This window comes from Nelumbo nucifera, chromosome 2 (assembly GCF_055504915.1).
Source record: "Nelumbo nucifera cultivar China Antique chromosome 2, China Antique-T2T, whole genome shotgun sequence".
NCBI classification, from domain to species: domain Eukaryota; kingdom Viridiplantae; phylum Streptophyta; class Magnoliopsida; order Proteales; family Nelumbonaceae; genus Nelumbo; species Nelumbo nucifera.
This window is the reverse complement of record NC_142650.1, coordinates 24,423,089-24,450,696: the sequence shown is the minus strand read 5'-3', so window position 1 is coordinate 24,450,696 and position 27,608 is coordinate 24,423,089. Positions and strand designations below refer to the sequence as shown.

Sequence of the window (27,608 nt, the reverse complement as noted above, 5' to 3'; positions counted from 1 at the left end):
ATAGGTAATCACTTTTAGTTGAGCTCCAATTAGGATGAGACTAGTGTCTCATAGAGTGGGGCTTAAAGCCTTACTTTTCTCAATCACTCTTGCCAAGTCTTTTACTACTAATTCATAGAGGTTGAGTTTATTTGGCCGAAACATGTGAAAAAGTGTAAAAACCTTGTTTGCAAAATATTTTATTTATATGAAAATAAAATACAATATAATAAGATGAAAAGAAGTGATAATGTGGATCACATTGTACACAAAGTGTAAGCAATTAGTCCATTGGTGTGTGGCTATATCCAGTGGCCAAGGTTTGTCTAATACACCAAGGCTAGATCAACAAGGGCCATAGGCCACTCAATCCAATAGCCCGTATCTCTTGAATTGTACATAACGGAGTGATACATATCTGTATTGGCCCGTATTTTATTGTATTGGTCAATATGTGCTAATATTGGCTGATACAAACACATGATACACATTTCACTTGCGCATCTACATTTGAAAAATGTAGTTGGTGTGATTTGAACCCAAATTCACCCAACACCTGAGTCCCGCTTGGGTCAGGGCAAAGCCCATTCAAACAAGCTTTACATCCTTACATTGGGAATATCTCTGTAATTATGTGATTTATTTCAGGGGAGATATTCCCAATGCAAGGTTATAAGGGGTTGCTCGAACGGTGCGAGCACTGAGTTGCCTTGACAGAAGCTGAACTCCCAACACCTAAGCTTTAAATGCGCCCTTGAGTTACTAAGTCAACCTTCATCTTATAATAATAAATAAAATAAAACATTTTTTATCAATTCTAATGTCCACATATAATCCAAACAAATAACATAAATTTATGTTCAGCAATTCCAACTAAAGATTAAAAAACAATATTTTATAAACTAATGGAATAAATAATTTCTCAAATTCACATTTATATCAACAACTGGTTTTTAATTTCAAGTAATTTATACAAATAAAAATAGTAATAATAGAATAATTACTATAGTACTTAAAATTTATAAATTTGAACATGACATGTATCTTAAATTTTTTTATAAATTATTAATTATTATTTTAATTTTCATTAAATAAAGCATATTTATTATTTACAAAATTAAAAACATTACTTACAAAATACTCAAGGATATAATATAAATTGAATTTGTCAAATCCACTAGTCTACTTTTATATCAAAAATGATTTTTTATTTCATAAGACTTATAGAAATAAAAATATTAATAATGGATTAATTACTTTAGTAATTAAAAATTATGAATTTGCATATGATATGTCTCTTAGAAATTTTACTTTATATTTGATATATTTAAGATAAGATTTTATATTTTTTTAATTATTAATTGATATTTAAATTACATTTTATAATAACATTTTTGTTGACAAATAAAAAAATATTGTTTACCAAACATTTGAGAATTACTTTTTAGTTGATTTTTGTTAATGTTAAAAACGAAAAATAGTAAAATAGAAAATAAAAATATAATATTCACATATACTAGTTGCATTTGTTTTATGCCTTGAACTTCAGTAGAAAATAAAAAAATAATATCTCTGTGCATGTATTAATTTGTACAAATATATATAATATGTTCTATGACCCTTGATTGATGCATTAATAGTAAAATTGTATGATTTCTATGCATTCCATTATATTAATTATAATATATTTCTTCACAAAGATCATTAGAATATGCATTTTCTATGCACTTATAAATTTATTATGACTATTTTAACCTTAAATATATATGGAACTCATATGTATTTCCCAACATATCTAAGCGTCTACATTTTTTTTCCTTCATATCTATACATTTTCAAAGTGTATCTATGTATCTATATTTGAACAATCCGATACAATACCCGATACCAATACTTTAATCTCATACCCTCTAAAATATCCCACTAATTTGTGAATCATGAAACACTAAAGGGTGTAGCTAGCATGATGGTGACAATAATATTTTCAAATTAGAGGCGCTTTTGAACTTTCAGCTGCGTAATTCAATTTGATTAAATCTATGGTAGCTGAATTGTTCTCCTCAAACTTGAAACTGAAAAAGAAAAAAAAAAACAGAACAATTGATTTCATTTGGGTAAACCTTCATTGAAAATTTGGATGGTGATCGAATTTATGCATGAGTGGATAGTTGTGATTACTTGAATGAAAATATACCCACCGAACAGACGGGTGGCAATAGCATTCACGCAAGTGGACCAAACAGTTATAAACCCCATAGGGCTGTAAACAAGTTGGGTTGGGTGTAGGTTGGGTCCAAATAGAACCGGAACTAACCCGATAAGAAACACCAAGGAGTTGAAACCGGACCGAACCCAATAGGGTCTATAATTTTAGACTAAAAACCAAGTAGTCGGGTCTGACCCAATGGACTCGGTTTTAATAAACCTACTAAAAATATATGTATATAATATTAATTTGTTTAATATATTATACATTTAATATATATTAAATATACATACATACATATATATTTATATATGTATATCTATTAAACAAATTAATATATATTAATATATAACTTGGATCGGGTCTGAGTCGGTTCGGGACTAGGTGAAACCGATAAGAATCAAGGAAATAATATATCAATTCTGGTTCTTGAACCAGAACTGACCCAATCGGTTTGGGTCCGTCAAGTCCAACCCAGCCCATTGACAGCCCTAAACCCCCACCTATTTTATTGTATCCCTCCTTTGAATTGTGATAGATTCCCTTACTTGTCATTGTTTTTAATTGTACAAACCTATACAAATTTATGAAGTGGATAAATCTATAATAAACACCCCTTTTTTGGTCCAATGGATGCTCATGGTTCCGTTAACCGAACCGGTACTATTGGTTTTTAAAAAACTAGTAACCGAAATCAAATCGAATCCAATTGGTTAACCGGTTGACCAATTCAACTAATCGTTAGTTTTTCTGTTTTTTTTTTTATTTTTACAATATATAAATATATAATAAAAAATTATAAATATATATTTATATATAATGCATATTTATTAATTTATAATATATAAAAATATATAATATATAGAAATATATGTATATCGGTCGGTCCGATTAACTACTAGTTTTCTATAATGGTTAACCGAAATCAAACCGTTACCTTTAATTTTTTAAAAACACCAAACCGATCAGTTCGGTTTTTCATTTTTTTTGCTCACCACTATCAATGGATCTGCACAACCTAGGGGTATCCTATCCCCCAAACCCATAAACCCCCAATCTTAGTGCATGTAGGTTTTTTTTTATATATTAGGTGCTATACACCATTAATAACTTTCCCTTGACCCCCTTTTTCCCAAAGTGCTGGTTGCATGACTTGATTCCACGACAACGTTGGAACAAACCACCTAACACACCAACAAGGGGTTTGATACCATATTTTTGTTACAACCAGCCAAAGACATTACCAATTAGTCAAAAAGACCTTGCACAACTAATCATATTCATTTACAAGGATCAACAAAAATTTATGAACAGTCAACTGGTATCATAAACGTGTTATCCGATCAGATGGAATTTATCAAAATTTATGATAGTGTATAGACTCATAAATATGGCAAGTCATTCACTAGGTGTTGAATTGTAGTCACTAGTTTGTAGCCCAAATGTAATATAATTAATAGATGGAATGTGGAGAGTGAACAATCATTTAGATTGATGCTTTACTATTAGAAACCTGTCATATATTAGATGATGGAGATTAAACATTCGATATAATTTTATGATTTCTTCTATGAAGATGAAGAAGATGAAGATACATTTCTTAGGATTTGTGCATAGTTATATTTAACCCAAAGCTCAAAATATAAAAAAAAAACGTTTATTTAAGGAAGGCCTATATTAATCTTAATCCAATAACAAGGATTCTCTTCAGCCCAAAGTGAAAGGTTGAAACTGAAAAAATGACCGATTGATTTGATCTGGCATTAAAAATAAGGGGTTTTTACTGTTCAGTCCACCCCTAGGTGGAACTAGGATTCTTGGGGATGGACTGGAATCCTGCCTGTGGATTGATGCCGAATTTATGGGTAGGATGTGGTTTATAGGGGGTTACTAATAGACTAGGAGGGGGTTGTAAATTTGATTTCTGAGTAAATTGGTGACAACAACATCATCCAAGTACTGTTATAAATGGAATCTCTCTCTTTGATCCACGGAGTTATACATTGCTGGATAATCCATCCCCAACCTTGGTAAAGACAGGATCTGATCCCAAGTCTCAATTATAATCAACAATGACCTTATCAACTACTAACTAATTAATTAATGTGGACAAATAAATGCAAAGAAAACAATAAATGTGGAGGGTTAATGGAAGTGAGATCAGACTTTTCGACCTGTACTTTGGGAAAATTCCCGATTAGTACCCTGTACTTTGGGTCTAATGCTACTTTGACCCTCGAACTTTAAGACGCAACAATTTAACACTCGAACTTTCAAAACGTGTCAATTCAGTACCTGTTTTTAATCAAACCATTGACCAGCCATTAAGTGACACTTGAAAAGACACAAATGCCCTTTGAGTGTCATCTAATTTTCTTTATCAATCATTCACATGTTGATAAAAAATGAACAGTTTCAAATCCTCGCCTCTTCTATTCAATAAAGTTGGGGTTACATTTTATTGGGCATTCTGGTGACCCTAGTTTTCTTGAACAGAAGAGGCAGGATTTGGGATTGTTCATTTTTTGTCAACGTTTGGATGGTTGATAAAGAGAATTATATGACATTTGAAGGGTATTTGAGTCTTTTCAAATAGCATTAAACAGTTCGTTAACGGGCTAGTTAATGACATGTATTATATTTTAAAGTTTAGGGACCAAAATAACACTATACCCAAAGTATAAGATACTAATATGGAATTTTCCCTTTTTATTTTATGGTATAAAAAAATGAGGGTCCATGATTTTTTTTTTTATCCAAGGAGGCCCATGAATTTACAGAGTAATTGGAGTGTTGTAGAAGAATTCAGAAAAAAACAAAAACAATTGGTTATGGAACCATGCAAACGGTTGGAGTTGAATGACATGTACCCAAAAGATTGTAGCCACAGCCGTCACCGAAGTGGACCTTACCGTTCCATTTATGAGTTATGGCAGGTCATACACATGGAATAAATGTATCATTAGAAAAAAGGAAATTTATGATTTTCTCTATCTCATAAATTTTTATTAATTTTTTGGTTTTAATTATCAAATACCAACAATTTCATTCATGATTCAGTTTAAATCCCTCCTGAATTTGGTGAGTTTTGATAATAAAAAAACCCACCTGATTGGCTACTTACCCACTATATTTTTTGGCATGGTTTTTAAAAATGAACCGATCAAGGGTCTGGTTATCGGTTCGAACGGTCTCATCGTTTGATCCGAATGTCCGGTCTGTTCTGATAAAAATAAATAAAAAAATTTAAAAAATTAGAAAATAGTCAAAACCGTTCGAACGATTAACCGATTGATTCAGTAATTTGCTGACCAAAATCAACGATTTTGGAGGAAAATAGAACCAGTCAAATGACCAGTCCCAGTTTTCCAGTCTGACAGTCCACTCTGGTCCGATTTGAAAAAGTGTTTTTTGATATTTTGGTTACACACGAATCCTCATAGGGGCCATTACAATGAGTTACACTGTCCCGCAGATCTGAACTCCATTACAATAGCACAGCACGACATGCACTAAGAAGTAAGAACCCCCGGCCCCGATGGGTGCAGGAATCAAATCCTTGCCTCTACCGGAACAAACCAACTAAGGTACCAATTGAGCCATCGTCTTGGAAACTAATAATATATAGATAAGACTGGCAATTTTGACTCTAACCCATTTGATCTATCCAATCCATCCACGTTAAACCCACCTATGCCCACCCATTTGAGTATATAGTGGATCAAGATGGGTATCCAAGGGTTGGATTAGGATTTGAAAATGAGAGAATCGAGCAACTCTCTACCTCAACCTCTCCGCCTCCACCCTCTCTACCTCTGTAAATGTCGACTGCCACTAACAAGTTGCAAGCCAAGTTGCTGATGGCTGTTAATGTCGACTATCACTAACAAGTTGCAAATCAAGTTCGCAGCAGCCACCACTGTCTATTAAGGTTCAAAATATCGATACGTATCAGTCTATATCGATTGATACGTATCGTATCCGGAGTTTCTTGATATGTCCTTATAGAGAGTATATTGGGGCTTTGACCGGTTCAAGGAGTGGACGGACCTTAAATTGGCCCCTCTGAGCCGAATTTGAAAAAAAAAAAACTAAAAAATCTATTGATACTGCCTGTCTGCCTGATACTTTGAACCTTACTGTCTACTACCAGTAACAAGTTGCATATTTCCAAGTTGAAAAATCATGGGGTTTTTATAGTTCAGTCCACAACTATTATGTCGTCATCGCCGTTGTCCTCCAACGTATTGTTCTTTATGTCAGAAGAGGTCAAGCTCCAAATTTTTTACTCCTCCCAATTTTGGATTTTCTACATTTTTCTATAATCTTTCGTGCAAAAAATTCTGTATTTTTCATTTTTCTGTAATTTTGCATTTTTTTGCATTTTCTAGAATTTTCTACAATATTCTATTAATTTTTGTATTTAAACATTTCCCCAAAATTTTCCATTCCTTATTTTTGACTGAAATATTTTTTTTTCAAATTATTTACCATTTTATGTGTTTTATGCATTTTTATCATTTAATGCATTTCTACGATTTTTACTTTATTTTCTGTAATTCTTGGCATTAGCTGAAATATATAATTTTTGAATTTTATGTATTTTATGTATTTTATGCATTTTTTTATTTTGGCTGAAATATATGTTTTTATTTTTTTTATAATTTTATGTGTTTTCTGTAATTTTTATCATTTAATGCATTTTCTACAATTTTTATATTTTTCTTGTTTTTTATGCAATTTCCATTTTCTTTAATTTTTGTATTTTTTGCATTCTGATTTTTCCTGCAAATTCTTGTAAATTTATCTATATATTTGTAAAACTTTATATATTTTTTACAATTTCTCTTTTATACTTTTATTTAATTTTTTGTTATTTCTTTTTTTTTTTTTGCAATTTCTGATGTTTTACACAGAATGTATATTTCTTTACCAATTTTGTGTTTTAATGTTTAATGTTTTTATTTTTTTATTTGAAAATTTGAATGAAATTTTTACGCTTTTGAGTTGAAATATATGGGTCTCTGTTTTTATTCAATTATAATAAAAAATAAAAAAAAAAGGTTTACTTTGAATCAGAGGGTCAAATGTGTAGGTTAGGGTGGGTCAGGGTCGGAGTGGGTTGTGACCCATTCTGACCCACTAACATGGGTGGCATGGCTAATGAGTTAGTGGGTCAATATGGGTGCGTTGTTTGCCACCCCTAATATAGAGGTATAGATGTAGAGTTCAAGAAAGTAGGATGGGCCTTTGTAGGTGATGGGCCCATGTGTACTGAACACTAAGCATGTTCACTAGTGATTGGTTTGTAACTTGGTTCACATGTTTGTGTTCGCAGCAGATCTCAAGTGGGATCTCCTAAAAGCAAAATCCCTACACTCTACAAGTATGAACATTCAATTGCACAGTGTGCATGAATTTAAAATGCACCTAAGGTTGCGTTTGGAAACAAAGCAAATATGTAGTGTAAAATGGTTCATATAAATTGTAAAGTTTGTTAGTTTTGTAATGACAAATTTATCTTTTTACCAAACAGAATTTTAGCTGTAATGGATGCAAACATGAATTTCAATAAAGCATATGTTTTTTTTTTTAATAATCAAAAGCCCACTTGAATGCAAATTTACTTCTTTTTTATTGATGTACTTTTACATCTTATTATTAATGTAAATATGATTTGATTTGTCATTTGTCAATGCATAAATGTAATGTTGCCAAACACATGCAAAAGTGAACCAGAGTGCAAATTTACCCTGAACCGGGATTTACATTCCATTTGCAACGCTTCCAAATGCAGCCTAAGGGGTGATATTACATTGTATAGTTGTTTATGTGGAAATTGGATTTTCTCCTCAAACCAACCTGACAATGCATTGCAGCCATGCATTGGGAACCTCTCACCATGAATGACAATGTACAAGTACAGGAGATATTCTGGCATGACTAAAAAGTTATGTGAGGTTGCTGTGAGGATCAAATCTAAATTCATAATTCATTATCGTGTATAGTTTAAAATTAAGTGTAAATTACAAAGACCCCCTTGTACTATGAGGTCAATGATGAATACCCCCTAAATTTGCAACAAAACCTCCCTAAACTTTTGTTTTGTAACTAATACCCCTTGGGCGTTAAGTCCAATGAGCATAAAATTCCAAAATGCCCACCTGAACTATATTATTTTTTTTCCTAGTCCTTTTCTTTTAAATCATAATTGATGAAAAATACCTCTATTTTCTCCAAACGAAACCAACTAAAATAACAAGAATCATTTTAGTAGAAAAAGCCTAATATTGTGTTTGAAACAGTGCATACTTCGGAGGTCGAGATGGAGATTTAGAGTGTTCTCTCTCTCTCTGCAACGATGGAGATTTAAAGACGAAGAATTCAGCCCCCACAGTTGCCAGCCTTGCAAATGAACGGCTGAGGTTCATTGATCAGGTGGCGAGCAGAGGGATGGAATGTAAAAACATCGAGGGTCGGTTCGCCTATCTGTCATCTACAAAATGCAGCTCGGTCCCGTTGTTGACTAGTTGGAGCTAAAGTCGAGCAGAAAGCTTTCTTGCCCTTATCCACCTTTAACCTTTAGAAGCAATCCTTTCATCAGATCCCCCAGCAGCGGCATCAGAACTCATGGAACACCACTTCGCCGGAAATAGGAACACCACCTCGCCGGAATTTGTAGGAGCCCAAAAGACCTTGTGATTGCTGGTTTCGGTAGTGGCACCTGCTCCTTAGTCGATAGCTGCTTCATCGCCTGGAGAGAGATGGAGCAGCGGAATCAGATGGTTAGAAGGGTCCAAAGAGTTGCGACTGCTGGTTTCGATACTGGCACTCACTCCTTAGCTAATAGCTATTTCATTGCCTGGGCTCGGTTTGAGAAAATTATTAGGACTAGGCAGCGCCATAGTGGGTTTTACTAGGACTGAGTGGTGGGCTTTGAGAACTCATGATACAGTGGCGATGGCAAAACACTTCCAAGAAAATGGTGAGAAATCACCGATGATGAGGGGAAAGAGAGAAAGAAGAAGAAGAGAGAAAGAGAAGAAAGAAGAAGAGGGTTAGGAGTCTTTGTTTTTCCAAGAAGAGAGAGCGTCTCTGGCATGATACCGGTGTCGGAGACACTGTTTTGAAGATGCCAGTGTTGGTGCCAGAGGGGACAATGAGATACTCGGTGGGAGACTGTTGGAAGTTATAATAAGGGTAAGTTGGGTATTTTTGGAAGTTTAACGGTCAGGTGATACACATTTGAATGGTTTTTGAAGGAATATTAACAGTAAGGGAAGTATTAGTCAATTATTAGAAATAGTAAAGATAGCATTAGTCAATTTTCAAACAGTAAGGGTACATTTGGTCAATTAGCTAAACCATAAAGGGTAGTTTAAGAAATTTATCCTTTTTTAAATTTTTGATTCATTTCACTAACATGAATGTCTCTCATCTTAAAATACAAAAATTATCCACTCCTTTCCCTAATAAATCAAGAAAAACCAAATGAAACTATAAATTTATATTCATTAGAAAGAAACCTCTACCATTTCATTTGAATATTGAATCCACCCAAAATCTACCAAGAATCTATTTGGAGAATCTGAGGGCACTTCAATGTTATATTTAGAAACCAACCATATCATAATCAAATATATAAGAAAGAGTAACTTGGGAATTTAGAAAAAATAATTAAACAAAAACTGTCCCACCCAATTATAATAGAGAGGGGGTATTTATCGCAAAGTGAAAGTTCAAAGGGGTCTTTGTCACAAATGTAAGTTAAGAGGGTATTTATCACTGACCCCATAATACAAGGGGGGAGGGGGGTTAAGTGTGCATATTGCCCTACTCATTCCCAAATCCACCTAGGTACCCTTGATTTCAAACCCGTTTAACTTTTCCTCTCAATTTCCTAAAACCATCCCACCCGATTATCATATGATCAAGTTAATCTTTTCTTCAAGTTCAATATTAAGTATAAAAAAAATTGTTCAAAGTTTATTATCAACAAATAACATCTAACAAAAAACAACATTACATAGAATGCTTCCATATAAAAGAACCAAACAAAATAGTATAAGTCAAAAAATAAACAAAACTAAGTGACATAAGAGAATTGTTATTTCAAGAACTCTTGTTGCCTTCTAATCCTCCACTGGAACATCATCCTCAGCAGAGGAGATAAACATTAAATCAACGGTTGAAGAAGAGCCTACATATATAGATATTTTACAATAAGATTATCATTTCAAATTGAGTTTGGAACTTTGGATTTGAATTTTGACAAATAGATACCATTTGCAATCTCAGTTACAATAATAGAATTTTAAAAATAACATAAATATTTAAAAATCATTGACAAGTATGTCACCTAAAAGTAATGCTTAGATTGGACTTGAATTTACTTAAACCATTTAAGTCTAGATCTAAATTCAGACAAATAGATAGCATCTGCAATCCCAAATCCCAATAACATTAATTTAAAGTCCATTTGAATTTAAAAATAATTACATCGATAAATTTCTAAAATTAATTGATAAAAATTTAAAATTCATAGACAAATATTTCACCACGAAATATTGCTTGGATTGGACTTAAACTTGCCCAAACCAATTGATTCTTAATTTGACTTTACATAAATAGATTCCATTTGTATTTTGTAATCTTAAATGATAAATCCTAATTATATTAATTTAAAATCCATTTAAATGTAATAATAGTTATGAAAATAAAATTTTGAAACTAACTAATAAAAATTTAAATTTCATAAACAAGTAACTCACCTAAAAGTATTGCTTGGATTGAACTTGAACCTAACCAAATGCCCCAAACTTGCAAATTAACCAATTAGGAATGTCATAGCCCATAGGACTCCTTTGTCCTGGCTTCTACTTAATTAATTTCTCTTAATATATTTATTTATAATAAATTATTTTATACTATATATTATATTACATTATATTATACCTTAAAACATATTTTATTTCTTATAATTATATATAATTGGGTTTTATAATCAATTAATCAGGTATCGGGAACGAGTGCCCCTTATAAATAAAATCAGATATCAGGTATCGAGTATCGAATACCCTAAAGTCAAAATTAAAATCTGTTCCAAACCCTATAGGATTTTAAGGTGAAGACGGATCCCCCGACATTGCCATCTCTAATTATCAGGCCCAACAACTAACTACCCGCCCTTAAATTGCGTCAGGCCCAGTTGGGGGTAAGTGCCAGCTCGAAATTTGTTGTAGGTCTGCAGTGTAAATCAGAATTTACGGTTGGTCTGTCCGCATTTTTCCGTAAATTAATGGGTGCCTGTCATGATGGCCCATGGATGAGCCCACGTCCCATACGAAGGAGCCCACCAAAGAGGAGCACCGCAAGCGCAAAAGTTGATTAGCACAGTGAGAATCGTGAGATGAAGCTTTGACCATCTGAGCATTATCTTCAGACTACAGAGCTTGAGAATCCCGCCTCCAACCGTATGAGCTCGTATCTGCTGCGATCACCGTCGCAGTATAATTTTCTTGGAGCAACAGTCGTCGTTACATTACTTGTATCGAGCTGATGATCTCTTTTCAGGTCTGTTGCTGATTTCAATGATCTGCCGAAAACGACACAGAGAGATGGAGACGTGGGCTCATGGCTTATAGCCTTCTACGCATTGTAAGCCTGCCCAATCGGGTTGCACTTGCAGCCTCAGCCTCAGCCCTCAGCTACTGTCATCACCACTCGAAACGACAAAGTCTCAAACGTCAACGAAAGTTGATATCTTCATGCTTGTGCATGTGAGTGTTCGAAGATTCGGACTCTCCTTCCCACACTTCCTTTATATATCTGGAGCCAGCTGCTTCTACTGCTATCTCGAATTCTTTTCACATATATTCTGGTCTTCTCCGGCCTGAACTGAAACCAGAAGATCAATTCTAGTCTCTGTTGAGTTCTGTTTTCATTGTTTAATTTTAAGCTATTTCAATGGAACCTGGAGATAATCGTAGAGCCGCAATAAGCTTACGTAGTTGCACTGCAGTTGGAGGAGATGGCCAAGATCTCAGATGGTCTTCTTCTGAGAGACTCCCAACTAATAATCCAGTCGGTGAAGGAATACTGAGTGGGGTTGTACTTGCAGAGGATTACAAGGAAACCCAACTTCGCAGTCTTGAGTCTCAACAGAAGAAGGATTTCTTGGACAAATTGATTAAGGTTGCTGCGAAGGATAATGAGAGGTTATTGCTTAAGTTGAAGAACCGACTTGAGAGGTTTGTCTTGCTTTCTTTTTAAGTTTCACTTTATATGCTTACATTTAATATATGAACTGATGATGAACTATTGAAGTTGAACTTGGGTGTTTGTGTTTATTGCACAAACAGAGTTGGACTTGATATACCAACAGTTGAAGTACGATTTGAACATCTGAATGTCGAGGCAGAAGTCTATGTGGGTAAAAGAGCTTTACCCACACTCCCCAACTTCTTCTTTAATGTGCTAGAGGTACCATTTCTCCAAATTAACAGAGAGATAAACCAAATTCTCTCTCTCTCTCTCTCTATAAAATGAATTATATTGACATTCTAAGTAATTTTTTTGAATTTGACAGGGTTTACTGAACTCTCTCCATGTTCTTCCCAGTAGAAAGAGACCACTCTCTATCCTTCACGATGCCAATGGAATTATCAAGCCTGGCAGGTAAGAGGAAGAAGGATAGCTTTTAGTTTTCATATATAAGTTTTCATATGGGTTTGGGATTCATTAGTTTTCATATATAAGTTTAACTTAAACTAACTCAGTATTTTGTAGAATGACTCTGCTTTTAGGGCCCCCAGGTTCTGGAAAGACCACAATACTGTTAGCTTTGGCAGGAAAGCTTGATACAGATCTAAAGGCAAGGAAATTGCAATTGTTTCACCACCTTCACCATCCTTCAGCTTGTCGTTTTTTGTGAAGTTTAGGTTTTTAGAACTATTTCCTTTCATTTTCAAAAACCAATATGTGTTCGTACTCTATCTTTATGGCATCAGGTTTCTGGGTCAGTAACATACAACGGCCATGAAATGCATGAGTTTGTCCCTCAGAGAACCTCTGCTTATATCAGTCAGTATGATCTCCACATTGGCGAAATGACTGTAAGAGAAACCCTCGCCTTTTCAGCAAAATGTCAGGGTGTCAGTTCTGTTTATGGTAAGCAAAACATGATCTATTGTGAGAAATAGAGAGAATTAATTCAGTTGAAGGTTTGAATTAATCCTCGTTTTTGCTTCTATTTTGGGCCTACTTCATATCTAGACGTTTTCATGGAGCTTTTGAAACGAGAGAAGGAGGCTAATATTAAGCCAGATCCTGATATTGATGTATTATTGAAAGTAAGAACCTTATCTTCCATAGTTATAGTTAGAACTTAGAACCAGCTAGCTCTCCTCTCAATCAGTCATGTTGATACCATTTTATGTCAGAAAGAGCACAATCTAATGATTCAGATGCAGGCAGCTTTGTTGGAAAGGGAGAAAGGAAGTTTAATTACAGATTACATTCTCAAGGTACATCTGCAAACTTTTGTAACAGTACTTAAACAGTGAAGTTAGAAAGATTGCAGTTAATAACCATCTCTCTCTGTCACAATGTTCAGATTTTAGGTCTGGATGTTTGTGCTGATATCATGGTAGGAAACGAAATGACAAGAGGCATTTCTGGAGGGCAGAGGAAGCGTGTTACCACAGGTAGGAAAATGTAATTACCCTTGGCCCAACCCTAAATATTGGGGCTAAGTCCAATCTTTCCAACCTAGGTTCAGTTTGAACTGAAATAAATGTGGCATAATGGAGTTGGGCTTGGGCCTGGTCCGGGCTCGGGTCGATCAATTGGGCTTAAATGGGCCAGTTAGGTCCAATGTACTAAAAAGTTCCGTGAACTATCATCTCAAAATAGTAACATGAACACCTAAGCTGAATGAAATTTGTTCAAGGGCATGGGCCTATGATTGTTTATTCCAACAACACCCCTATCACTTCTTCGTACAGAAAACAAATTTAATCAAATAAGGTCAAATAAAGTGGTTGCTCATGTTTTATTAAGGGTAAATATGATTTTATTATTATTATTATTTTGTTTTGATTAATTTATTCGAATGGACATTAAAATCAAACTGTCATTTTCTTTTGATTAATTTATTCGAATGGACATTAAAATCAAACTGTCATTTTCTTTTGATTAATTTATTCTAATGCAAGAATGGGGGATATTTTAATAAAATGCAAATTATAAGATAGGTTTTAGCAAATCCATAAAACTAAAGGCGGGCTTGGGTTACCTAAAGGCTATACCTGGGCCTAAGTAAAAAAAAAAAATGAAAGGACAGTTTTTGGGCCCAATCCCAATCCGAGGACCGGAAAATCAAAGCCCAGCCCGAGCAAAAACGTGGGTTAGGCCTATCTAGCTAAACGTTGGGCTTGCCTAAATTGTACCTTTACCTTTAGGTTGTATTTGGTTGTAATAAAAAAATAGGGAAAGGAAGGGAAAGTTAGGAAAATCTATACAAACCTTGTATAGATTTCCCTACCTATTTGTATATGTTTCCCTATCTTTTTCTTTCTTTTCCTACATTTTCCTTCAAACCAAACATAGCCTTAGCGTCCATGAGTCTCTGCTTTCTACTTAAGAACTTAAGATTGGCAGACCAGACATGTTCACATTCATGTCCATCCATGTAACCATGAACATAACTAAAAGATGACAAAGAATGAGAATCTGTGTAGTTTCTGTTAGTTCATTGATATTCCAGTCACTCACACAGATGTGTTTCAATCGATGAAGGTGAATTGCTTGTGGGACCTTCAAAAGTCTTCTTCATGGACAACATATCCACTGGTCTGGACAGTTGCACAACTTTTCAGATTGTAAACTCAATCAGGCAATTTGTTCATGTTCTCAACAGGACTGCTGTCATCTCTCTCCTCCAGCCCTCCCCAGAGACTTATAATCTCTTCGACGATGTTCTTCTTATATCAGAGGGACAGATTGTGTACCATGGCCCTCGTGAATCTGTGCTTGAATTTTTTGAGTCTATGGGTTTCAAATGTCCCCAGAGGAAAAGCGTTGCAGATTACTTACAAGAAGTAAATCATCCCACGTACATCTAATTTCTTCTTCCAAGTTACAGAAAACCAGACTTCGTTTCAAGCCTTGAGGTCTGAAATGTTCAAAATTTAACAGGTCACATCAAGAAAGGATCAGGAGCAGTACTGGGTGAACAAAGAAAAGCCATATAGTTACATTTCCATCAAGGAATTTTCCGAGGCGTTTCAGACATTTCATGTTGGACGCAAACTAGGGCGTGAACTCTCCACCCCATTTGACAGGTTGAAGAGCCATCCTTCAGCTCTATCAAACTCCAAATATGGAATTGAAAAGAAGGAACTTCTCAAGGCTTGCGTTTCAAGAGAACTTCTACTGATGAAGAGGAACTCATTTGTGTATACTTTTAAAGTTGTTCAGGTGAGTGATATTGGATTTTCTCTTCTTTTCTTTTGGATTCTGACCCCAAATAGTTGGGGTAAGGCTCTGTTGAGTTGAATTGACCATATTTACAACTAATTTCATAATTACTGTTTCTTATTTCAGATTGTAATGGTTGCTGTAATCACAATGTGTGTCTTCCCTCATGGAAAGATGAACCATCAAGTAGAAAATGGATGGATTCACCTAGGTGCTCTCCATTTTGGACTCACTACAATTTTGTTCAATGGATTCTTTGAGCTTCCAATGACCATAATTAAGCTTCCCATCTTCTACAAGCACAGAGACCTGCTTTTCTATCCCTCATGGGCATACTCACTACCTACATATCTCCTCAAGATTCCAATTTCAGCTTTGGAAGCTGCTTTATGGGTTGCAATTACGTACCATGCAATGGGATTTGACCCAAATTCAGGGAGGTTGATCTTTAGTCCATTAACCTTCTCAGCTTCCTTTTTCTTGTCATATTTATAATAATTTATAAGTCGACATGCTGCAGGGTGTTCAAACAATATCTTCTACTCTTGATGACTAGCTACATGTCTTGTGGGCTTTTCCAGTCCATTGCTGCATTGAGCAGAAATATGATTATCGCAAACACATCTGGTGGTTTCCTGGTGCTTTTGCTTATTGTGCTTGGTGGATTTCCCTTGTCACGACGTATGAACCACTATAGATGTTAAAGTGCCTTGTAGATCCCAAACTAAAATCCTTACTTCAAATTCACACTATTGAAACCCAACTTTTTAATGATTCTAACAATCACTTTTTTTTTTCTGGATTGCAGAGGCACTAAATAAATGTTGGAATTGGGCTTATTGGGCCTCTCCTATAATGTATGCACAGAATGCAATTGCAACAAATGAGTTCCTTGGGGAGAGATGGAAACATGTAAGACTGTGTGACCAATTGTAATGTGTTTAATATTAAGATTTAAATCACTCAAATTTACTAGTCCAAATTAATATTTTTAATTGGATACCAGTCAACTTCTATTATTACCTATGACTGATGACTCATTATGTTGGTGGATTGAATTGGGAGAGTAATGAACATTACTAGCAACAATTCATCCTAGTCATCTACAACTTGAATTGGAAAATTGCAATATATAGTGAATACAAGCAGGATAATTCATCCTAGTCCTGCACAACTTGACAAGTAGTTTCATTACCTTGGCACTACAATCATCTCTCAAAATTGAATTTGAACTTGTATGTAGGTTCTTTCTGGATCAGTGGAGGCGTTAGGTGTCTCAGTATTGAGGAATAATGGGTTGTTTACTAATCCAAATTGGTATTGGATCGGTGTGGGTGCATTGATTGGCTACATATGCTTCTTCACTGGGCTTTATACTGTGTCTCTTTCTTATCTTAATCGTAAGTATTTTCATATCTATAGTTCTAATACTGTACTCCTTTTGTGTAAACTGAATTTCTATTGTTGTTGGATTGAATTCTTGCAGAACCTAAGAAAGCTCAAGCAGTCTTATCTGAAGAAGCTTTGAAGGAGAAGCATGCTAACAGAACTGGTGAGACTGAGGATGAACAACTAGAGAAAGAAGTAAGAATCAATAGTCATGGGGAATCAAACAGTAAGCTTCTTGACCTTTCTATTTTCTTCTTGTTACATATAATTGTGATCTAAAGGGATTATGCATAGAGACAGAAATGGGGTCATTGACATGCAAGCATGGGAGGACAGAAGTTGTACCTGTTGATAATCAGCGGAATAAGGGAATGCTTCTCCCATTTCCATCTCTTTCCATCACCTTTGAAAATATAACATATTCCATAGACATGCCACAGGTAATTTCTATCCTCAACTAGATGGTTATACAGAGCTCAGATCAGCAAATTTATTTCAATAATGTAAGTAAACTCTTAGGAAACTCAAACTTTACAGGAAATGAAAGGTCGGGGTGTATTAAGGAATCACCTAGTTATTCTAAATGGTGTAAGTGGAGCTTTCAGGCCAGGAATCCTTACAGCAGTAATGGGTGTCAGCGGTGCTGGTAAGACCACTCTGATGGATGTATTGGCTGGAAGGAAAACTACTGGATATATAGAAGGAAAAATTACCATATCAGGCTACCCAAAGAAGCAGGAAACATTTGCCCGAGTATCTGGTTACTGTGAACAGAATGACATTCACTCTCCTTATGTCACAGTCTATGAATCACTTCTCTACTCAGCATGGCTTCGGTTACCTTCTGAAGTTGATTCTCAAATGAGAAAGGTTAGTGGTCTCACCTATGATCTTGTTATAGGATATAAATCTTTCTAGGCATAAACAACCAATTAAAATAAACAATTGCAGTTGTTCATTGAGGCTGTCATGGAACTCGTGGAGCTGACACCACTGCGTGAAGCATTGGTTGGGTTACCTAATCTAAATGGACTCATGATTGATCAGCGGAAGAGGTTAACCATAGCAGTTGAGCTTGTAGCAAACCCTTCAATTATATTTATGGATGAGCCAACTTCTGGGCTTGATGCCAGGGCAGCAGCAATTGTTATGAGAACTGTAAAGAACACTGCAGAAACTGGAAGAACAGTAGTGTGCACAATTCACCAGCCAAGCATTGATATATTTGAATCTTTTGATGAGGTAAGATGGAAATTGAAATGAAACAACTAACAAATTCTATCAATTCTTTTCTCTGCATGACATTTTGGTATTCTCATGTTATTTTACAGCTCTTTCTATTGAACCAAGGAGAAGAAATATATGTTGGCCCATTGGGGCGTCATTCTTTTGATATGATCAAGTACTTTGAGGTGAGTACAAATGACTTATGATCTTCTTGGGTCCTTCTTCTCCTAAATGTTACTTACTATCAGAATTGATTCTAATTTTATGAAGGGAATCAATGGCGTAAGTTCAATAAAAGATGACTATAATCCTGCAACATGGATGTTGGAGGTGACTACCGGAGCACAAGAAGAGGTCCTAGGCATTAACTTTGCCAATATATATAAGAACTCAGATCTATATCGGTTGGTTAACTTATTATTGCATGTTCATATAACTCACAAATCATTCTCTATTTCTACTGATTTACATTTAATGGATTCATTACAGGAGAAACAAAACTTTGATCAGGGAGCTGAATTCAAATCCTTCTAGTTTACAAGATTATCACTTCCATACACATTATGCACAGTCCTTCCTCAAACAATGCATGGCTTGCCTATGGAGACAACACTTGTCATACTGGCGCAATCCATCATATACTGCTACACGATTTCTCTTCACAACTGTAATAGCCCTCATGTCTGGGATAACCTTCTGGGATCTTGGCTCAAAAAGGTGCAAGTTCATGACAGTGTCTACCTAATGTGGTCTATAATTAGTTTTTGATTTTATTGTTTCTAAATTTAAGCAAGCATGAAAATAAATAAGATGCTGAATTTTCAGGAGTAGGCACAAGGATCTCTTTAATGCAATAGCTTCCATGTATATCGGGATTCTCTTCATAGGGACACAAAATGCTTCATCTGTGCAGCCTGTAGTAGCAGTTGAGAGAGCAGTATTCTACAGAGAAAGGGCTACGGGAATGTACTCAGCTTTGCCTTATGCGTTTGCACAGGTAGTCATATTATATAGTATTGTACACCATGTCAACTCTTTCTAATTGGTATGGTTTTTGACAATAAGATTGGAGTTAATCCAATTATTCATAGCCACCTTCTGAATTATATTGGACTTAGCACAACAGTAATCAAACTGATTGATCTTTTAGAGGTGGTAGCTGCCTTGCATTCCAGTACTGAAACTTCGTTGCTAAATTTTATTAGTGCTTGTCAGTTTTCTTATTAAATTCTCCTCACTTTACTTCGTTACATTTTCAGGTTGCTGTTGAGATGCCATACGTCTTCATTCAGACTCTAATATATGGGCTTATAGTGTATTCCATGATTGGATTTGAATGGACATTGACAAAGTTTGTCCAATATATGTTCTTCATGTTCTTCACATTTCTTTACTTCACATTTTATGGAATGATGGCAGTAGCCATGACCCCAAATCAAAACATTGCCGCTGTACTATCCACATCATTTTATTCAGTGTGGAGTCTCTTTTCAGGCTTTCTAGTACCCTTGACGGTAATTTTTCTTTTAATTTCTAGCTCAATATAACTTTTAACTTCCTCAAAAGAGGGCATAGACTTAAAAAAGTTAAATGATTGCAGAGGCTTCCAATGTGGTTGAGATGGTATGCTTGGGTGTGCCCAGTTGCATGGACTTTGTATGGACTAGTTGCTTCACAGTATGGAGATGTACAGTCTGTGCTCGACTCCGGTGGGACTGTGGCTGAATTTGTGAAGGATTATTTTGGGTTCAGACATGACTACTTGTGGGTTGTTTCTATTATGATGATTGGGTTTAATGTGGTTTTTGTGTTTGTTTTTGCATTTTCTATAAAAGCCTTTAAATTTGAGAAAAGATAAAAAGATTGGTGCTGACTGATTGGGTGCTTCCCTATTGTATTTAGACTCCAAAGGAGAAACCACATAAGAAATTGCAGATCAAATTTAGTTTAGTTTGCAGATCATACTCAGTAACTATTCTTACCCATTATCTTTCATTTTGTGTCCCGTTATTTGTACTGATGCAGTTCTTTTATGAGGGGATCTCAATTGGAGAAGAATTCAGCAATAATATTGTATTATCAATGTCAGAGCAATAGAAAATTAAATGAAAGAAGAAAAAAATAAAATTAAAAACACATATAAATGATTCTATACCTCTTTGGCTACTTAAAAATGGATATAAATGTGGTTCATATTGGAAGAAGTGAATCTGAGTTGGGCTTGGGTTAAAATAAAGCGCTTGAGACCTTTGAAGGATGAATACTCTGCATCAAATCTTTCACCTTGTGCTATGAAAAAGTTGCTGATGGCGTAATAGTTGCAAAAAAAAAAAAATTGCTCTTTAAGTTGTAATTTGTACTTCATAACGTTGTCCTTGTGCTACACTTGGTTGCACATTGTGATATAAAGTGCAATTTGAAGCTCTGAGATTAGGAAAAGGAAAAATTCATAAATATTTATCTGTACCCAAATTTAAACCCCTATGTAATTTGTTATACTAATGTCAGGTCATGTTATTTAGCTGGGCCTATAGATTGAATAAGTTGATTTAGGACCCGTTTGGGAGGGCTAAGCTGAAGATCTAGCTAAGCTGGTTCAACTGCTTTGAAGCACTCGGGATAAGCTATTTAAAGAAGCTGAAGCAGATGGCCAAAATTCATATGTCGGGCATCAGATCAACCAAAACTTATCATAATCATGTGGAGGGAAAATGGGAAATTGATTATGGGTAAGTATACCTCACCAAAAAAGTGGATAAATGCACTTATCCGGGTAAGTAACTTACCGAAAAGAGAACAAGGCCTAAAATCCATTTCATAAATCAATTCCGTCCATGCCGAGCTTGTCTTACACAGCTGCTCTCAAGCCTAGATAAAAGAAAAGGGTTGTGTAAGATTGACAGTCAGTGGTAAAACTTGTGCCAAACTCTCATGATCATGGATGATGATATTTCATAAATTCGATCTGGTGCTCATGAATCTACTTATAGTGGTGGCACTGGTGGGTAACTTGGCCATAGGTATAGCTTTCCCTAACGGCAGTAAAAACTACTGATCATAGCATAACGCCGTAACCTACGTCAGCAGTATTTTTGAGAAAAAATCAAATTTGTTGTAGTGAAATTGTTGAATCATCTTATTGCTTCCATCGGAAGGTGGATATGATGATCTGAAGTGTGAGCATGATTGTTCTTATTGAAACTATCCTCATTTCAATCTAACCACCAAACAAATACATTTCAACTTGGCTTACCAATGAATAAACTTTCAGGGCTTTATCTCAACTTAATCTATGAAATTGAAAGTTTTTAACCTTTTGAAGTAGTGATATTTGATTCTGTTGAGCTATCTCGTGCATTATTGCACTTCATAAATTTCTGAGAAGGGTAAGAGTACCAGGAATTGTAACTACTAATCCTTTCTTCTCTTTGTCTGACTATTTGGACTACAGTAGACATGTCTTTGGCTATAACTTTTGGTTGTGGATTCTCGCCATTGTCTTCTCTTTCACTATCCTTTTCATCCACCACCGCAATGAATTCTTTATTTATCATTGTCTTCTCTTCGAATAAGTTATATTCCACAAATGGGCATCTTGCCTCCAACCAAAACAAATCAAATGGACATCTACAAACACGAGCTTTATGAAAATATTATCAAATATCAGATCCTAAATCTTTGAGTAATTTCAATGTTTCTTATTAAGTCCTACTTTTATATTTTAACCCATATAACTAAGGATTAAAATATTGGTACGATACACTTATATCTGCATTAGTGTATGATACCTATAAAATTAAAAAGAAAAAAAAGAAAGAAAAAACAAGAGGTATGAGGCATAACGAAATTCTAATTCATGGATGTAACTGTATAACCCATAGGGCTTGCGTGGTTGATTACCATTAGATTTGAAACCTCAGAAGCCTTGCTTGCAGTCTGAACATTGAAGGAAAGGGCCAGAACTACTTTTCTTGAGCTCTACTCAAAGGTTATCTGTCTCTGTACTCACTCACCAGAACTCCTCTATTTGCCTCATTTCTTTCTTTCCTGTTTTGTCTTGGTTTGAGAAAGGAGTAATTCCTTGCGTGCTAGATTGAAATTTACTCTTCTTTCTCATATCAAATTGGACGTTCTCAAGTAGAAGCTTTCATTCCCTATAATGCAGTGGGCATCTATATACCTAAGCTCACCAACAACTCCTTAATAGCATATAGAAATGATTAGAAGAAACAAAACAGAAAGGGACGGGCTCAGCTCAGAGAAACAGGACCGATAGTCACAGCCTCGGATCTCATAACTTACCAGGTGGCAAATATTCAGAACATCACGACACATCATTGGATGGGTCCCACCTAAGAAAACCTTGAAAGGGAATTATCACTTTGGCTTAAAACGAGAGAACAAAAGGGTTCCATTTGATCATTCAAAAACCTGTGATTGGTGCTCCAGAAAATATTTCATGTTAACTGCCCAAACAGGGGCAATTTGATATCCTTAGCTTTCTCATCACAATGTCCAAATCAATCACTTTAAATTTGAAATTTCTTTCCGCTTCTTATTCAATACGTTTGTCAATGCAGGGATATTAGAGTGGGCCCATCAATCAACTGGTTCAGAAAAAGCTCATTGAATCAGTGGCTTAGAAAACAATGTCAATTTAATGAACATGAAGATGGGTTTTTCATCCATAAATTTCCCAAAGTTCTCAGAGACCGATGAAGGTTCAGCTTCAAAAGCCTTACCTACCACCTTTGCTTTTTCTCATTGCTCTCAGTTTCTGCATCCATGCTACCCCTAAAACACGCTGTCATGTCCTTTTCAACCCAAAAGAGGGGAAATAGAGATCCCGAATTAATAAAGGTGTGGATTGCAGAGTTTGGATTGCTGGCCACGTTCATGTAGTGGCATGGGAACACCGAGTCAAACCCCATTTAGGAGTGCTTATTTTTAAGCATTCATTGGAAAAATCACTGTTTTACTGTTTTAGGCCAGAATTATACCAATAAGCACTTATATGCATTTGGGAAATAAACACTTTTCCTCCGGAAATAAACATGTTTTGAATAAGTTCAAAATACGGACTTTTTTCTTTTAAAGTTATTATTTTGTTTTGGACCCATCTTGGCCCATCATGTAATTTTCAAAGTACCTATAACACCTCATCTGAAAGAAGCACTTTTCACCAAACACTTATAAGCAATTAATTATCCAATAAACATTCCCAAACAGGGGCTAAAAGAGATTTCGGCAAAAAGGATTCTTTAGTAGGGAGTAATTTCAGGATTTTAGATGCATGAATATAGACAGCAGTCTAATCCTCTGCTGGAACTGGAGGATACTGGGCCAATCTTGACACAGCACATCAGCTTGACCTGTGAGATGATGTGGCATAACATGATTGGCCCAGAGTAACGAGTAGAACTATAGAGAATTTCGTAGCATGTAGGATGTAAGAAGGGGCAAGTAGAGAGTAGAGACGAGGAATATAGTGATAGAAAACGGTTTTACGTCAAATCAAAATAAGCAATAACTATAAATGGAGAAGAGAACACAGAGGATTGTTCCCTCTTTGTGGAAATAATTGTAGTGGGGACGGTTTTACTGGGATATCGGCATCATCAATTGCTTCTTACAGTAATCACAGAACAAATTGAAATTGGGTTGTCACCAGGGTCGGATCATGACCCGGATTGGATATGGTCCGATTAAGAAAAATGTGATGGGGTGATCCTTCAAATGTATCTATTTATAATCGGGTTGAACTATGACCCAACCCAATTTGATTCCTTTCCATTTTAATTACAGCCCCATAAATAATGCTAGTCTAATCAATCCAACTTTATAATTGAATTTGGGTGAAATCCATTTGGCTTTGAGTGAGGATTCAATGAAGGGAATCTATTAGGGCAAAAGGCAAAGGAGAAAATTATAATGTGAATCCCTCCCACTCCCCCTAAGTTGGGGCCCTTTGATTCTATAATTCTCAAATCCCACTTTAGGAGAATGCAAAAATTGCCTCCAGCTAATCACCTCTTGCAATCATACAGCCATCTCATCTTGTTATGCCCCCCATATGAGGAGGGGGGTTTCCACTTTCCACCAAATTGTTTTTTCTTTTTTCTTTTTTTTTTCTTCTCAATTTGCTTCAATGTAAAATGAGTGTAAACTTGTTCTGTTAGAGTGAATACACCAAAACAAATTAGGGGTGAAAAACAAAGTTTTCACTGCAAAATTGATATAAATAATAACTGAAATATTTCAGTTGGAAAAGTTTTATTTCTATTTGGATAATAAACAAACACAGACTAGACCTCTGACCTCTGCAGATTTTGTTCTTCAGAGATCAGATAGTTGTTTGGTTAAACATTCTGAAAATGTTCTTTTGCAGATGTTTAAATTTTTGGTGGTGGTCTCTGCTGATGGGTGTGTTTTGGATGGGCCATGGTCCAAAAAAAGTGAGAGCACTTTTTGAAAAGAAAACATGTGGGTCTGAATTACAAAACCCATATGAGAGTATTATACCAACTTATTTTCTGTGTTTGAACTAGAAACCCAATAAACTTATATTTTATTTTATTTTACTTTTTCTTTCGTAATATGAATGGAAACCCAATAAAGATTTTCTTGAAATTGGTTATATTTCTCTTTTCTAAGCATATGGTCAGAATTGCTTGTACATGAACATCCATGCACAAAAAGTACTTAGATTCTAATTGAATGGCTGCAATTTGTGTTTTATTGTCTGTTTGAGAGGTTGAAAGGTTGAAAGCTTCTGGATTCTTGCTCTTTTTTTTATTTTTTTTTGCTTGCTTCATGGGTCTATAAGCTTTGTTTGGTGTAAAAGCAAAGCAGCTTAGCCAACTCTTCAGCTCATCCCTCTCAAACAGGCTCTTAAAAGTAAATTAGCCATGTATCAAACAGCTCCAAGAGGTTATTTGAATAATATTGCCCTTTGACAACATAGTGATTGACCATAGAGTTTCACATAACACACACATAGACACTTATGTTTGTATTATTATATTATACAAATATATAATGTATTATGAATATATATATATATATATATATATACATATATATAATCTAATACTATATAAAGACGGATACTTACCTTGGCATTTGTGCAAATCATGAAAGTTAAATTCAAACACCATATATCATATATAGTTAATGTTAATGCATTTACATAATATATGCTCTTACACTAGTATTTTAATAAAGGGTATAATTATAAATATAATAAACATTTTTAGAATTAATTTGCTTTTCAAAGATCAGAAATTAATTCTAGCCATCTTCTTTTTTGATAATTTTTGAGAAAACAAAGTAGAAACAAACATAACATGAGAAGAGAAAACATCCAAACGTAGGAGCCAAAAGAAGAAAGAACAAAAAACACTCTTAACTTGAGCTTACTCGGCACCTGCTCCTCACATCTGACCCAATCCTTCATTGAAGGTTCCCACAAGCAATGAGGAGGAATTTCGAATCATCTTTACTATATAATGCCGATACTTGCCTTGGCTTCATGTCCATGTCATCATACGAAAAACCTAATCCGTTTAATTTTGTCTCTCTATTTATTTTCCTCTCTTGGCACTCTCTTCATCTCTTCCTCTATCTGTCCTCTTGCTTGTGCATTTTGCACATGCCACTCAACAAGGTTTCCATAGGAAAATCCTAAAAGCATCAACATACACCATTTTTAGGCTGCACACAGATTGAATTAAATTGGATATAGGTAGATCTAAATTTGGTTCATTTATATTTGAATTGCAATTGGATAAAAATAATATAATAAATTAAACAAAGAATTATCAAAATGTTATATATTTTGTTAAAATGAACTAGAAATGACTTTGACTTCTTCTTCATGAACAAAATGAATTGAAAATTATTTGCTTAAAAGTTGAACCTATGATAATTTAGTAAAAGCACATCATTCTAACCAACTATACTAATAGATAATATACAAGTTTTAAGTATATATGAGCATATAGATCACATAGGGTGGATCCATATTCGATCCAATTATGGACAGATTGAATTCAAATCACCCTTAATGGAATTTGGACAATCAGATGCCATTTGCAGCCCTAACCATTTCACTGAAATTTGATTCTAACCACATCTTGTTTGACCAAAATCTAGGGATTGAAGTTTAATTTGTTAACATACTAGAAGTAAGGGCAGCAATGGGTCAGACTGAACCAATCCTATCATATGGGGTCTAGTTCTACATAATTTCTCCTGATTCTAATTGGGTTGGGATCGATTTTGGTTGTGCCAATTCAATAAATGAGCATGTTTGTTTTGAAATTAGAAGTTGGGAGTAGAGTTGTAAAGTGGGGTGTTATTGGGCACACCCAATAGTCCTGATTAATAATTGGGTTGGTTATTGGTCTTTGACCCAAATTGGCTTGAATCCTGATCCAACCTGTTGACAGAATGAACTAGAAATGAAATGTGTTTGATATAATATATCATGAATAATCAACATAAGGCTGTATTTGGTTTGACAGAAAATAAGAGAAACAGAAGTTCTTTTTTTTTTTTTTTAAATAAAAAAGTTATTCAGAAATTTTACAATATTTGTTAAAACTTTTTCCTCAACACATTCTTTCTCCCTAATGTGATCGAATTTGGATTCGGATTCAGATTATTGAATTTCCATTTGCGGCCCTTTTAAAATTCAGTGTGCGGAACACTGACATTTGGCAAAGTCATCATCTTGCAGTCTCAATCCTTGCCTCCAAATTGGAGACCTTAATTGAATGATGATACAATTTTGTTTTGGGAAAATTATAGGTAAGGCATCTTGTATTTTAGTGTAATGACACTTAAGGGCCTGCAAAACTTTCAAACAAAAATCAACACTTAAGTCCAACCGTAAGTATATTCCCTCTCTTACCCGATTCGCATGATATCATGTATGTATCCTGAAACATTTCAAAATTCCAAATCTACCCACAACGGGCTTTTTCAGTTCTACTAGACTGACCTTACGGACCATGGACAATTTGATAATTTTACCATTCACACTAACGTGGGTTAAAGGGGCTTGGATGTTGTTCAATGTACTTGGTTGTTGTACTTGAAAAAATATATATATATTTTGGTGAAGAGTAATTGAAAAAAAGAAGTTGAGGCCCTTAACCTTAACTGAGTCACTACCCTCCAAAATAAGACGACCTTGGACTGGGTCCTAATCGCATGAAACATAGCAATTTACGTCAGCCCAGGGTCCTAATCGCATGAAACAAGGCAAGTTAAATGGGCCCAGGCCTCGCAGTGACGCGTTTTGTGGGGCTTTATGCCCGAACAA

The 27,608-nt window shown here is 35.0% G+C and overlaps 1 protein-coding gene across 3 annotated transcripts; it reads left to right on the top strand.

Annotated features, from left to right (window-relative positions):
* The first annotated feature begins 11,697 nt into the window (after nucleotides 1-11,697).
* On the top strand, nucleotides 11,698-20,248 carry LOC104595280 (ABC transporter G family member 39-like). 3 transcript variants are annotated; one of them, XM_088899232.1, is made up of 24 exons: nucleotides 11,698-12,435; nucleotides 12,547-12,667; nucleotides 12,774-12,862; nucleotides 12,974-13,058; nucleotides 13,195-13,354; nucleotides 13,460-13,536; nucleotides 13,627-13,710; nucleotides 13,800-13,890; nucleotides 14,984-15,285; nucleotides 15,383-15,664; nucleotides 15,791-16,104; nucleotides 16,185-16,345; nucleotides 16,473-16,576; nucleotides 16,908-17,064; nucleotides 17,151-17,279; nucleotides 17,348-17,493; nucleotides 17,591-17,923; nucleotides 18,005-18,295; nucleotides 18,385-18,465; nucleotides 18,551-18,684; nucleotides 18,770-18,997; nucleotides 19,106-19,277; nucleotides 19,540-19,794; nucleotides 19,881-20,248. In XM_088899232.1, the coding sequence occupies exons 1-24, from the start codon at nucleotides 12,152-12,154 to the stop codon at nucleotides 20,136-20,138; spliced, it is 4,338 nt and encodes a 1,445-aa protein (XP_088755358.1). In that variant the 5' UTR covers nucleotides 11,698-12,151; the 3' UTR covers nucleotides 20,139-20,248. The 3 variants fall into 3 exon arrangements, with proteins under 3 accessions (XP_088755358.1, XP_010254254.1, XP_019052894.2); XM_010255952.3 differs by having other exon boundaries at nucleotides 11,699-12,435; nucleotides 13,657-13,710; XM_019197349.2 differs by having other exon boundaries at nucleotides 11,721-12,435; nucleotides 13,657-13,710; nucleotides 17,354-17,493.
* The last annotated feature ends 7,360 nt before the right edge of the window (nucleotides 20,249-27,608 follow it).